This window comes from Microplitis demolitor, chromosome 5 (genome assembly GCF_026212275.2).
Source record: "Microplitis demolitor isolate Queensland-Clemson2020A chromosome 5, iyMicDemo2.1a, whole genome shotgun sequence".
NCBI lineage: Eukaryota > Metazoa > Arthropoda > Insecta > Hymenoptera > Braconidae > Microplitis > Microplitis demolitor.
Window position 1 is genome coordinate 14,448,917 of NC_068549.1, and position 14,627 is coordinate 14,463,543.

The 14,627-nt window shown below is 30.4% G+C and overlaps 1 protein-coding gene across 1 annotated transcript in view; it reads left to right on the top strand.

Moving 5' to 3' along the window:
* The window catches only part of LOC103579059 (probable G-protein coupled receptor Mth-like 1), a 214,261-nt gene that overhangs the window by 31,172 nt on the left and 168,462 nt on the right, over window positions 1-14,627 (top strand). Inside the window, exon 2 of the mRNA XM_014445134.2 lies at window positions 4,303-4,575. Coding sequence (XP_014300620.1) covers window positions 4,303-4,575 — 273 coding nt within the window. The remainder of the gene's footprint in view (window positions 1-4,302; window positions 4,576-14,627) is intronic.

Sequence of the window (14,627 nt, forward strand, 5' to 3'; positions counted from 1 at the left end):
CTATATTTACTATCAATAGCCAATATTTTTGCAGCTGCATTTGTTTCCTTATTTGTCACAAAGCTTTTCCTCGACAATTTTACCACATTTCCTACCACGCGTTTGGTTCTTGGAACTACTGATAGGGAAACAACGTCTTTTGATTGACTTTCTATCGAATAAATAAGCACATACTGTCTTAATTTAGGTATTGCAGTAAGAAAATAATTGATTTTAATAATTTTTAATCTTTGAATGTTAATTTTTGGATGACTGTTGTATTTCCACTATTGCTGTTAACAGGCTAACGTTTGAAGATTGAATGATTAAAAGTTTAGAAATATTTGAGCCATGTGCTAAGGATTTCAAACATAAAATTTTATGACCTATTCATGTTGTTTGAAAATTTTTTTTACTTAGCTCGGGTTACACTTAATATCCAGGATAGTATACATAAAAAGGAAAATACATTTTACTATTTACAATATAGCGTCTAAATTTATACAGGGTAGGTTGCTAAGAAACTCGTACACATTTCTTTTAAAAATATTAGCTGTATAAGTTGAACGTTTTAATCAGTCGGTATAAAGGTTTCTGCTATTAGACAATGCAATCTGATGTAAATAAGTATTATTTTAACTTTATTTATATAGATACAGATTTATTTGAAATCCATTTTACATCTTGTGTATTCAACACAACATGTATTTATCATATTTAATACATTATATGCATACATAATTAGTATTTTTATGCTTTATTTTTATCTCGAAACTTTCATTTTTCAGCAATGGTATAATTTATTTAAGTCATTTTTAGTTGGAAATTTTTCATGTATGTATCTATGTACGTATATTGTAGGCTGTAGTCAAAAATGTGAGTTATAACATAAATAGTACAATAACAGTGGTGTGCCTGGGCTCCATGAGTTTCAAATGAGGTTTATGAGTTTGATATGAGGTTCAGTTTAGTTGCATGAGGTTTCTGAGTATGAAATGAGGATTAGTAAACTTCATTGAGGGCGAGATGAGATTCACGTTGCTCTTTCGAGGATGAAATGAGGGGCAAAACCCAAAAAATAGTGTGAAATGAGGGCTAAAATTTTGACTCGGGGGACCTGGAATAACTTTAAAATCACAGTGAAATCACAGTGAGATTATAGTAAAAACATTGTGAGACCATGATGAAATTACGGGAAATCACCATGATTTTGTGCCATTCGGTCACTGTAATTTTATGATTATCTCACACTGATTCGATAGTGATTTCACAGCGAATTTACAATGAATTCACAGTGAACTTACAGCAACTTCACAGTAAATTTACAGTGAATTTACAGTTAATTTACAGTGAACTGGGAGTAAATTCACAGTGAATATACACGGAGAAAAAAATGTAGTAAATTTTACTAAAAAATATAAAAATAATTTTACTATCCCGGGTAAAAAAATTATCTAGAATTATATATAATTATGTATAATTACATATAAAAATGGTCCTATATAATTATATACAACTATATATAATTTTATAGAACTATAGATAATTAAATTCCTATGCAATCAATTAAATAAATAGTGAATTTTTGTACAGTAGAGACTCAATATTTTTTATTTAACTAATTTTTTTTTTGAAAGTCCAAGTTTAATTTCTGAGAAAAATTATTCATCGAAACATTGATCCTAAATACTTTTGTCATTATGTAATATAGGATGTACTATATTACCATCAAAATGGTACTTATCACTCTGTCAAATAACGGAGGAGTACCCGGGCTAGAATATTCTGAAGTTTAGAATTCAAAAGTTCTGAAATAAGTTTCTTACCAGAGACACTATAAGTGGTGGGCGCGATCTCGTTGCGAGCACCGAATTACTTCCGCTACTGCTTATAGCACCGGTGACTTCCCTCTCCTACATACATATGGGGCGTTCCACGCCAAATCGGACACCATTTAGCTTTTAAAGCTCGAATATTTTTGTAACTTTTTTATCTTTTAGCATAGGTTGAAAGAGGCCTTCATGATTTTTTTCAAATTTTTTCCTCCAACCGTTTTCGAAATATCGAATTTTGAAAAATGTAGAGATTTTTTTTTTTCAAACGCCTGTAACTTCGCGAAAAGTGGTTTAAATAAAATTTTCAAAAAGACAAAAAATGTTGATTTTTAAATATTTTCAGTAAAGAATATCAAAAAAATTTTTTGAACCACGCTTCTATTGAAATTTAAACTTTTAAGTATAAATTGTCGATTTACAAAAAACACGTACTGATCGATTTTCCTCATAATGTAATAAAAAATGTAATATTGCTTAAAAAAACTAACCCATTTTTCTTAAAAAAAAAAATATTTCTCATATTTAGAAAAAAAAACTCTTAAAACGAGTAAAATTTTTTTTTATTTAGGTATAAAAATTTGCTGACTTGAGGAAAAAATAATTTTGATTTAAGGGGACCCGGTGGTCTAGAAATTTCGAAAAAAATATTTTTTTTTTTTTATATTTCAAAAGTATAGTATCTCAAAAATGTACTGGTAAAATATGGTGATGATATTCTCAGTATTTCATGTTCTAAAAGCTATTTAGCAGGCCGGCCGAGTGAGTAATTTTTATTCTATTGTTCGGTGGAAAACATCTGCTTCGAATTCTATACCTAGTTATAATAATGATAAACAAGTCAACATATAATGAAAAACAATAAGAACCGAAGAAATGCACAAGAAAAAAATATGGTGCTGGAATAGCTGATTAATCGTAAGTATATGTTCAAATCTAGTTTTTTTCAGAATTTCTTGGACTAAAACTTTAAACGCGTTTATCTCGAAACTACTTTTTTCTGCCTAGCGTAGTTGAAAAAAAAACTATCCGGTCGATTGCTTTCAAATTTAAATATGTTATTTAATACACCAACAGCTGTAGCTGAAAGTAGAATAAAATTTTTGCGTTGAATATTTCTATTTTTTAACATGCAAAATGTTACGAAAAAAAGGCAATTTTTGGACTAAAAATTTCAACAAAGTGCCACTTCTTCAAAAAAAATTTTTTTTTCTTTTATTCTAGTACCAGCAATAGGTATATTTATACTCATTGAAAATCCATTAAATTTTTTTGTTTCAGACCCATAGAAGAGCTGAATTGTTCTGCGCGGCTCGGGTCCCTTTTTTTGAAGGAGCTGGCTTCAACGCCATCTTTTAAATACTAAAAATAATTTTTTTTCTTAGCTATAAGCATTTTTGTATGTATTAATAACAATAAAATAATCTCTCAAAATTTCAAAAGGTTTGATTTTAAGATACAAAAAAAAATTTTTTTTTAAATCACAAAATTTTCAGCCTCTAGACCACCGGGTCCCCTTAAGATAATTATTTACTAGGTGCAAGAAAATTAAAATTTTCTGAATCTTTAAAAAAAATTTCTTGTATCATGATTAAATTTCTCGGTTCAAGTGTCTACTCAAAAACCACTGACGCTACAAAATTTTAAAGTTCTAATCCAAAAAGGTGACAATTGGAGCTACAATTTCCTTTTTTTTTTATTTCTTCTTTTTTCTCTCGAAGTTACGGCCTGTTGAAAATCACCCAAAAATTTTGAATTTTTTTTTGATCCATTAATTTTTTCCAGTAGTGTATATGATTGTATGTAACTATATATAATTATATATTATTATATATAATTTTATATAATCATCTGTGATTTTTTTCTCCGCGTTATATATAATTATATCTAATTCTATAAAATTATCATTAATGTACTGTAAACTCGCAGTGAAATCACTGTGAATTCACGATGAAATCATCGTAAATACACCGTAAAATTTCGATGAAAGTGAATTCGCTGTGATTTTACAGTGATTCCAAGTCCGCGAGGGTTATGTATATTAAAGTTATGTGTATTATTTGTATAATTAAAACTTATTTAACTAAAAATTTGTTATTTATCTTAAATAAAAAATTATAATAAAATGAGGTTATTTTCTTTATAATACTATATATTTTTACTTAAAATTATTTGTTATCATTTTAATTTAGTTTAAGTGGAACAATTAGGTTATGCACTAAATTAAGTTAAAAGAATTAGTTCTTTAATCCTGATAAATGATTTATTGGGTCCCAATAATTCATTTCTTAAATACTACTAAATATTTATTCGCTGGAAATAAATGAGCTTTGTTAAATGATTTGGTACCTGTAACCAAATATTTAGTATTGCAAATTCGTTACTAAATCATTTAGTAAATACAACTAAATCCTTCTATCAGTGTATAAATTTCATATTTATTCAAATTGATTTAAGTGATTCTTACTGAAGTTATTCCACTTATTTTCAGGAATTCCTGTGTGAATCAGAAAGATATAGAAAATGCAACACCTTTACTGCCTAATACGTCTGGGAACATTGATGTTACAACTGGTTTTCCATCTTGTCTCCATTCTAATAACTACACAATTGTTGGAGATGCTGACGTCTCAATATTGAAATCTGATGGCAGCTTAATAGTGGATGGAATATCTTTACTATCATCACAGTATTGTGTTGAAAGAATCAAAGAGCTAAATGGCAAATCCAAAGTTTTCGTCTGTCCAGAATATGCACCTAAACGGTAATATATTGAATTATCGATTTATTATTGTTCTTGAACTAAATATTGTAAGGGCACATTGAAAATGTTTCTCTACGAAAATGCCGTGATTAATCGATCCAATTGTCAATTATCAATTAAAGTTTGTCACTCAGTCGATTACCATTATCTATAATAAAACCGAGTACTTTCTTTACAATAACAGTAGCGGCTTTATTTTATGTTTGACACAATATTTGATTTATGTTTAGGCTTGAAAAAAATGCTGTAAACTACAAGAATAACTTTTAAATTATACTGTCTATTCTTTCAATGGAATATATGTAACCTTCCATTTCCGATTCTTGATTATCGTGAAAAATTCGTTAGACTGCGGTATCAAAATCATCAATTCACGGCGAATTCTTTTACTGCCAAAAGACCATACACTTACAGTCGAGCTGTACTTGTTTTACTGCATACAGATAATGTGTCTATATAAATTTTGCACGATACAATAATGTTTAACATAAGGTGATAACGTGCAATCTAGTGAAAACACCAATGTCATAGAGGTCACATTTACGTAATTGAAAACTTGAGGTTACGTAAAACGTAAAAAATATTTGTCACATGTGACGCATAATCTCACACTCATTTCCGTTAGATTGTGATGTAAATGTGTTGTTACTATGACATACATGCTTCATTATTGATATAATTTAACTAACACAGTTGCATAATATATGGCATGAAAAAATTAAAATTTTACGATTTTCCCAGGTGGAAATATTTGGCTGAAAAAAAGACGAAACGGCTTAATTTGGCCGAAATCACGCCGAAAATATAAAATGTTATTGAAAGAGGCCGAAATTTGGCCGAAAAATATTTCATGTTATTGAATAGACCGAAAACTGGCCGACATTTGGCCGACAAATGAATCGGCCTTTTTTCAGCCAGAATATATTTCTTTTTCAATAAAATTATCGCGAATAATAATCTTTGGCCGAAATCAGGCCGAAGTAGGACCGATATTTGGCCGAGAGTTGGATCGGCCTGTTTTCGGCTATAGTATTTTTTATTGTATAAAATTATGGTACTCAAAAATAAAATTCATGCAACTCAAAATAGAACTTTAAAAATTTTATACAAGACATAGTGAAAAAAATTGAACCCTCGGAGTACATTGGGGGTCATTTTGACCCCAGAATTTTTTTCATCCTAAAATATTTCTCAAGTTAGGTTTGGTTTTAATTAATTTTTTCACCGTTAAAAATAAGTTAATTTGAAATAATGATAGTTGCATAATATTGTATAAATAGTGACCTGCATTCCGATAAAATGCTTAGTTTTTGAGATATCACTCTTCAAAAGTGAAGTGGGGTCAATTTGACACCGTGTGTACTCCGAAAGTCTGTTCGGAGGTGTGTACTCCGAGGGTTAATTATTTACTAGTTAGAGTGACATAATTTTTATAGGAATAGTTTATATTTTGGTACAATATAAAATTTTCTTTCGTGGTATCATTGGTGTAAGCTATATGACAGTTCGTAACTAAGTGAAAATATATTAATGAGCAAAAATGAAAAATCTATTTCTTTAACTTTATACAAGATAAATTTTTCATTATTAACAGATTATAATTTTCAACAGTTATTCCGTATAAATATATGTAAAGGGAGGTCATAATCATATTCCGTAGTCAATATAAATCTCCAAGTATAAAAGACCAAACTTCACTATATATTAGTAATTATTTTTGTAATTAATATACCAACTCTTCCTCTTTAAAGTCTTTTTCGATTATCTTATAATGTCATCTAACTTGTTTTTAAAACGAAGGCATACAAAAGTATTTTCGAGCTCGAAGATGTATTTACAACAATATTTTTGAGCTTAAGGAGCTCGAAAATAGCGGGAAGTTTTGAGGCTGACCCGCAAGGTCAACCAATAGACCGATTTTTTTTTGTTCCTCTGTACGACAATTTACTGCTGAGATATCAGCCTTCAAATGAAAAAGAATCCTTTTGTCTTTAATTATCGATATCTCAGTAACTAATGGTCGCACAGTAATTTAAAGGGCAGTTTGAGAAACTTGAATAAAATCCCTATAAGCTCCATTTTCGATTAAAAAAAAAAAAAATTTTTTTTATCCTTAATATTAATTTGAAAAACCCACAAAGAATGGTCATTTTCTGGTTTTTTAGTCGACTCATCGCTACTTTGCAAATATTGATGGAAAGGTTAATGTTGCCAGGTGATTTTACAGCTTAATTTACCCCCAACAACTCTGGAAATTTTCAGATTAATCCATTGAACCGTTTGTCCGGGACGATTGCTCGAAGTTTCACAAAACAATTAAAGGGACAAGTTTTGTTCCGTAATTTGTGTAATCAATACCAATATTAAAAAATTAATTTTTTCGGACTATCTTTCATTTTTGCGTTAGTTATACAGTAAATGTGAGGTAAGAATGAAAAACATAAAACTCCCGAAAAACAGAATAAAACAAGAATTTTTTTACTTTTTTAACTTTCTGCCAGGAAAATTGCAAATTTTCAAAAATTCGGGAAGTTATTGGTTTCAGTCCGATCTTCGAAAATCGAATTTCTGAGAGATCTTGACTAAGAGTTTTGAGATTCTAGGAAGCTATCCTGACTAATTTCACGATGATATCCGAGTGTATGTATGTATGTATGTACGTACGTATGTATGTATGTATATAAATATCTGTAACTCTTGAACGGATGAACCGATTTTGATTTTCAAGGTGTCATTCGACGCGGCTTGTCAATATCTAAAAGCTGAAAAAATTGAGTTTGATCGGCAGGGCTCGTTCAGAGATATTCCAAAAATAAACTTTTTTTTTAAAATGTTCTTTTTGGATAACTTTTTATGTGCTCGATGGATTGATTCCAAAATCAACTGGGCTCTGAAGCTTCATAAGCCGCGTCGAATGCCACCTCAAACATCAAAATCGGTTAATTCGTTCAAGAGAAACCGTTGTCGAAAGAATTAAAAAAAAAAAAAAAATTTTTTAGTATTCTCGAAATTTTTTAAAAACGACTCAATAAATCAATTTCAAAACCTAATCAGTTGTAGAACTCAATAAAACGCGTCGATTGCCACCTTAACCTTCTTAAACAGTTTATTTGTTCGGGAGATATCGTTTGAGAAAAAATCGTAAAAAACGTTTTTTTCTCAAAAACAAAAGGATACACAAGTATTTTCGAGCTCGAAAATGTATCTACAACAATTTTTCGAGCTCAAGGAACTCGAAATATGCGGGAAGTTTTGGGGCTGGCCCGCAGGGTCAACTGACAGACCGATTTTTTTTTTATGTTTTACTCGGATTTTTTTTTCTTTTTTTCGTTTTTTGGAAAAATTATTTTTTTTTTCTCTACCTCACGTTTAATGGATAATTAACGCAAAAATAGAAAAAAATCCGAAAAAAATTAATTTCATCATTTTGGTAATGATTACACAAATTACGGAACAAAACTTGTCCCTTTAATTGTTTTGTGAAACTTTGAGCAATCGTCCCAGATAAACGGTTCAATGGATTAATCTGAATATTTCCAGGGTTTTTGGGGGTACATTAAGCTGTAACATCACCTGGCAACATTAACCTTTCCATCAATATTTGCAAAGTAGCGATGAGTTGACTAAAATACCAGAAAATGACCATTTTTTGTGGGTTTTTCAAATTAATATTAAGGATAAAAATTTTTTTTTTTTTTTAATCGAGAATGGAGCTTGTAGAGAGTTTATTCAAGTTTCTCAAACTGCCCTTTAAATTACTGTGCGACCATTAGTTACTGAGATATCGATTATTAAAGACAAAAGGAATCCTATTTCATTTGAATGCTGATATCTCAGCAGAAAATTGTCGTACAGAGAAACAAAAAAAAAATAAACTGTAGCCGAATAAACTTCTGATGAATCTGCATGGGCATGCGTGTCTTTGCATGAATCGTGCAATGTCATGAAAAATAGTTCATGACTTAGCTTGGTCATGCCTGACATTGCATGAATCATGCATGACTATTCGAGTCCGTCGAACATGATCATGCATGATTGAACATGACTTTGCATGATCATGCATGTCTTTGCATGAATCTTGCAGTCATGCCTAGATCATGCACGATCATGTCGGAATCATGCATGATCGTGCATGACGAATTTTTCCCGGGCTAACTCTCGAAAAACGTTTTTTATAATATTACTATAACTACTTTGTAATATTCCAAGGCAAATACATTGGAGAATGTTTTGTAAAATTAAGATAGAAATTTTTAACCGTAGGTATTGCAATTTTACAACACGTATTATCTCTTGAAAGTTTCCTATTAAAACAGTTACACATTGTGCTTTTACAGATAATTTGCAATTGAATTGTTTTCGGAATTATAACATTTGTTGGGTAAAATTGACAAACTTTTTTCATTATTTGTTTAGTAAGATTAGTACCTTTGTCTTGCAATTTTCCAAAACAAAAATTGTAAAAAAAGTTTGGTAAAATTATAACATTGGTTTCATTGAATCATAAAACTGTATTGGCAATTGACTTCCAACACATTTCTTATAAAATTACTATGAAAATTTTTAACAGTGAAGATATTCCAAAAATAAAATTTTTTCAAAAATGTTTTTTTTCGATAACTTTTAATGTGCTCGATGAATCGATTCTGAAATCTAATCAGCTCTAAAACTTTATAAGCCACTTCGAATGCCACCTCAACCATCAAAATCGGTTCATTTGTTCAAAAGAAACCGTGAACGAAAGAATAAAAATAAAATTTTTTTTTAGTTTTTTTGAAATTTCTCAAAAACGGCTAGATAAATCAATTTCAAAATCTGATCAGCTCTAGAACTCAATAAAATGCGAATAATAAATCAACATTGACCGATAAGCAGCCAACAAACGATTGCAATTGGAATAAATCAGAACAATTTATAATAAAGCGCTAAGTAAGTGGAGCTGACTTTGGTACATCCTAGTGGATATAACTGCAACATAAAGAAGCTTAAATATTTTAAATAAACACCCTAATAGTACAGGGTGTTTAACAAAAGCTTCCTTAAAATTTTCATCAAATGTCCGTCAACTTCGGACTATTCCGTTTTTAAAGATAATTTACATACAACCTGCTATACGGTTTGATGTAAATTTACTACCTGAATTAGAATACAAATTGACTTCAAAAGTTTACGAGAAAAATTTTTCGTGAATTTTCAGGCAAATTTTTACTTCAATTTATTATTAATTTTACTTGAAAAATTGTAAACTATTTTTTTACAGTCAAATTGGAAACATTTTTAAGTATGCATTTGATTACCTCCTGAAATGGTAAGAATGAACATTACCGACTTTTATTTGTAGAAATAAGTTACCTCTAAATTGAGCAAAAATTAACCGCAAATTTTTCTTTCCAACTTTTGCTGTTAAATTGGCGGCAAATTCATGCAACAAATTTTCGCTACTTTCAATGTCAAATTACTGTCAATTTCGAGCTAAAGTGGCTATTAAAGATTCTTTAATTTAATTTGATTTAAGCTAATTATTAAAAAATTTACATTAGTATGACTGAAATAGTTGTCAATTTTTTTTTTCTACTTATGAAAATTTGCATGCAACTCGCAACAATTCCAAGTAAAACTAAAGTAAGTTGTATAGTTTTTTTCTATAGTATTTATGCGAAATCGCGAAAAATTGGAATTATTTAATACGTGACTGTGAATTCTAGAATAAGAAAGATTTTCACTGCTCTGTCAGATAAATATATATTGATTTATTTAAATTATTCAATTTTTATGACACATAATATCCTTATAACAATTGAATTAATTATAATCATCGAACATAACCTATAGAATCATCATATTGCTTAAAAGTTTATCATTTAGTATTCTTTTATGAACTATTTTTCGTGACTTTTTTTTATTTATATTTTAAAGAATATTTTGTGAAAAATGAATAATTGTTATTAAAATTGTTTAATTTTTTTCAAAAATCGGATGTTTGCGGAAACAGAGTATACTCTGTCGTATTTCCAAGTTAAATAAATGAGTTTAAAGGAACAAATGTCGTACTAACCGATTATTTTATGTAAAATTTTATAATTTTGAATAAATGAATACTTCATTTTCTAAAAATATTGGTTATCGTTATTTTCACCATCGTGACCACTATTATTGTTATTATTATTATTTTAAGCAACTACAATTTATAGAATTTCTATGATAACATTTTAAAAATTGATTAATGTTGAATTAATATATTAATTATGTAAATCAACATTTCATTCTTCAACATGGTGGCCACAGATTTTTTAGATTTAAATTCCCTGACTTTTCCAGGTATTCCAGTCAAATAATTCAAAAATTCCCTGACCATATGTAATATTATTAAACCATTAAATTAAACCATTAAAAAATTAATTTAATTTAGAATAAAATAATGATAGAAGTCAGTTCAATTAATAATCAATCGGTGTCGTTAAATGAAACTTTATTTTATTATTTGTCACTGTTGATTGTCTTTTTTTTATGTATTAAATAAATAATTTTTTCAAATCTATAGTTTTATATAATAATAATAATAAAATATAAACCAACTTTTTATTTTAACTAAAATAAATTTCATGAATAAAAACGTTTAAGAGAACATAAATAAAATATTAATGAACTACGCGAATAATAATATAACGGTGACCTTGGCTACTTCGTGTCCAGTAGCCACTAACCACAGTTAAATAATTTCCCCGATTCAATAATGAATTATTAATAATAAATATAAATTTTAATTCTGATGTTGCTGGTTCTGAACGCGGGAAATAGATCTCAGGGATGGGTCGACTCGTTTTGACCGGACACGCGGCTGAAATTTAACTTATTCTAAAGACACTGGTGATGAGAGTAAATTTCTTTGAGACTTAATTCAATTATTATATATAATGAATTTTTATTTAACCAAGTCCCAAATATTTACAAAATTTCCCCTTTACTTATAAAATAATAAGTGTCCAGCGACAGCAAAAATAAATTTATTTACACGTAATTATTTAATGGACACGTGGTAATAAATTAAATAATTATTTAAAGTAAAATATTACGTTGAAGAGAGAGAGAGTATAATAATATATTTTAGAAAATTTATTATAAATCTTATCTGATTTAGTACAGACGACATACAGGTGGAATCGGGCGTCGATTCATCCTTGATTGTCGCCGTTGATACTGGAAGTTCTTGGGCTGCTGGCTGACCGGAACTTGGCGCTGGACACTCTTACTAATCACTTAGGCAAAAGGAAACTCCACGAAATATTTGGTTTCGTAAACCACTTGTATCGGAACTAATCACTAGGAAGAATTTAATAATTTTATAGATTGACTTCAGCGTGGCTAACCAGCCGAACACTTGAACTTCAGTATCGTCTCTTGATCCTTGAACTTAAGTGTCGCTTGAATCGATCGCCTGCACTTGAATCGATTGCCTGCACTTGAATGTCGGACTAAATGACTAGATATATCAAACTAATAGACTAGATATCGTTAGGCCGACTCAAATAAATTGTTATGAGTCCTGGTGCTAGAGTGGGACCTCGCTAAGCGTCCTCAGTCCACTCTAGCTGATGGCCAGGGCCTAAGTCCTCGAGCAAGTGTTTGCTGGCCCTTTTATATCTTAATTTTTGGAGGGGTGGAACTACCCCACTGTCGTCTAAGTTCGAATTCGATCTAGGTGGCCTCTGACATGGCCCAAGTGACTAAGGAAGTGCCAATCAATATACAAATCATTCCAATAGATGGCCGTAGAATCAGCTAGACTTTGCGCTTGATCTTCAAATCGTAAAATCAAAACGCACGTTTACACTCCCCGTCGCCAGACTTGAAGATCGGGCGCAATTCCACACCATGGCTAGTCCTTCAAAATATACTCATCAGTCTTCACTTGAACCTTTTCGATAAAATCTCCAACCTAATCCTTCAGTGCATTAAATATTACAATACAATTTATAATACAATGATTATCGCCGATTACAATACAAATTTACACATTTTAAATATACAATAGTCAATTTACAAAAGCCAAAGAACAATATACAATCATAATTTAATATACAAAATTTTCAAATTTGTATCACAAGTTTATTCTAAATATCATACAATTTTATTTTAAATATTATTAATAGAATTCAAATCACCCAAATTTCCTAGACTACATGGCATACCGGGAACCTCTACGAAACTTGGTTCTTCGGATTCGTCTGAACCAATCGACACAATAAATTCGCTAATTTCTAAAGTATCTACGATTTTCCAATGCGTTTCATTAGGGTTATTTTCGACCGAAAGAAAAGAACGATCAAGACCGGCGCAAATTTCTTCGAATAAATCATCAGACATTGGTAAATTAACCATGGGCCGTGCTTCTTCCCTTAAGCCTTCCCAATGATTAATTTCGTCGGAATTTAAAATGGATGTATTAATTATGTCATTTTTTAAAGCAGATAAATTATTATTAAAAACAGGTGAATTATTTAAAACAAATAAATTATTTAAAATCGGTGAGTCATTATTTAAAACAGATAAATTATTAAGTATAGATAAACCGTTCGTGTTATCATATATATCGCAAAACTGCGTGAATGGATTTTCTTCAACCTCCAAATTTTCTAAATTACTACCACTACTAATTTCGTCGATAGCATCATACCAAATTTCATCTTCAACAACGTGATATAAATTATTTTCCTCTATGACTGGACTGCACAGGTCAATTAAATTGACCTCAGTCTCAAATTTATTATCATTATTATTTGAAACGGAGCTCGCTATATTCGCTATTTGATTTTCTAATATTACATCACCTATCAGTTCACCACTGGTTGACACGACCGGACCGATAGTACGCTCTAAGCCGCCATCAGGTCTCGAAAATAAATTTTTCCCAATTTCATAATTAAATTCTTTATCTAGACCGACAGTACGCTCTAAGCCGCCGTCAGGTCTCACTATTAAACCTCTATCTACTAGACCTTCATTAATGATTTGGTCTACCGGACCGACAGTACGCTCCTAGCCGCCGTCAGGTACCGAATTAAAATTTATTACATTAACCGAATGGAATTGTTCGTTCTGACCGACAGTACGCACCAAGCCGCCGTCTGGTTCCGAACTTAAATCTATTAAATTTTCAATATTACTATCTACGACTGGACCGACAGTTCGCTCTAAGCCGCCGTCTGGTACCGAAATTAAATCATTTACATTATTTGTTGAAATTCTTTTAAATTTATTTGGTTTGTTCAACCAGAACTGATGTGAATGATAGCTACTAGGGCTCCGATTTCCCCTTCTTATTTGTTTTAACGATTTTCTAGCTTTCGCGCCCTTTTTCCTCGGGGAATAGGAGGGCAAAGCTAGTTTTTTGACTGATCAGTGCGACTAATCTCGCCAACACTGGTCGGTTGTACTTCGACACAATGGTTGTTTACATTATTAATATTATCATAATTATTATTAACATTATTATTACGAACAAAACGATTCGAACGGTTACCACGATTGTTTCGATTATCATTTCTTTTAAAATTATTAAAATTTGGATTCGGGTTTCTCCTATTGAATTTATTCACATTTGGTTGCCCATGATTCAGGTTATAATTATTACTATTATTATTGAAATTATTATTATTCGAATTATTATTTGATTGAACAGGAATGGCTAACGGACGTAGATTTGAACTACTCGTAAATCCAGGCCTACATGATTCGGCATTTAATTTAAAACAATTTTGTCTTACGTGTCCTATTTTAAAACAATAATTACAGACATCTACTCTGTTATTTATACACTGTTCAGACAGATGACCATTTTGCCCGCAGTTAAAACAAAAGTAATGGTCGGAATTACGACCAGCAGTTACCTCACTAAATGTACGCGATATGGCATTCGAGTTGCCATTATTATTCGCGTTGTAGGAATAACATACTCGATTATTTGGAGATTTATTTGATGAGAAATTATTTTGAGGAGTTTGGACAGTAGCTGTCGATGCACAAACAATTAATTTGCCGTCATCACCCTCTCT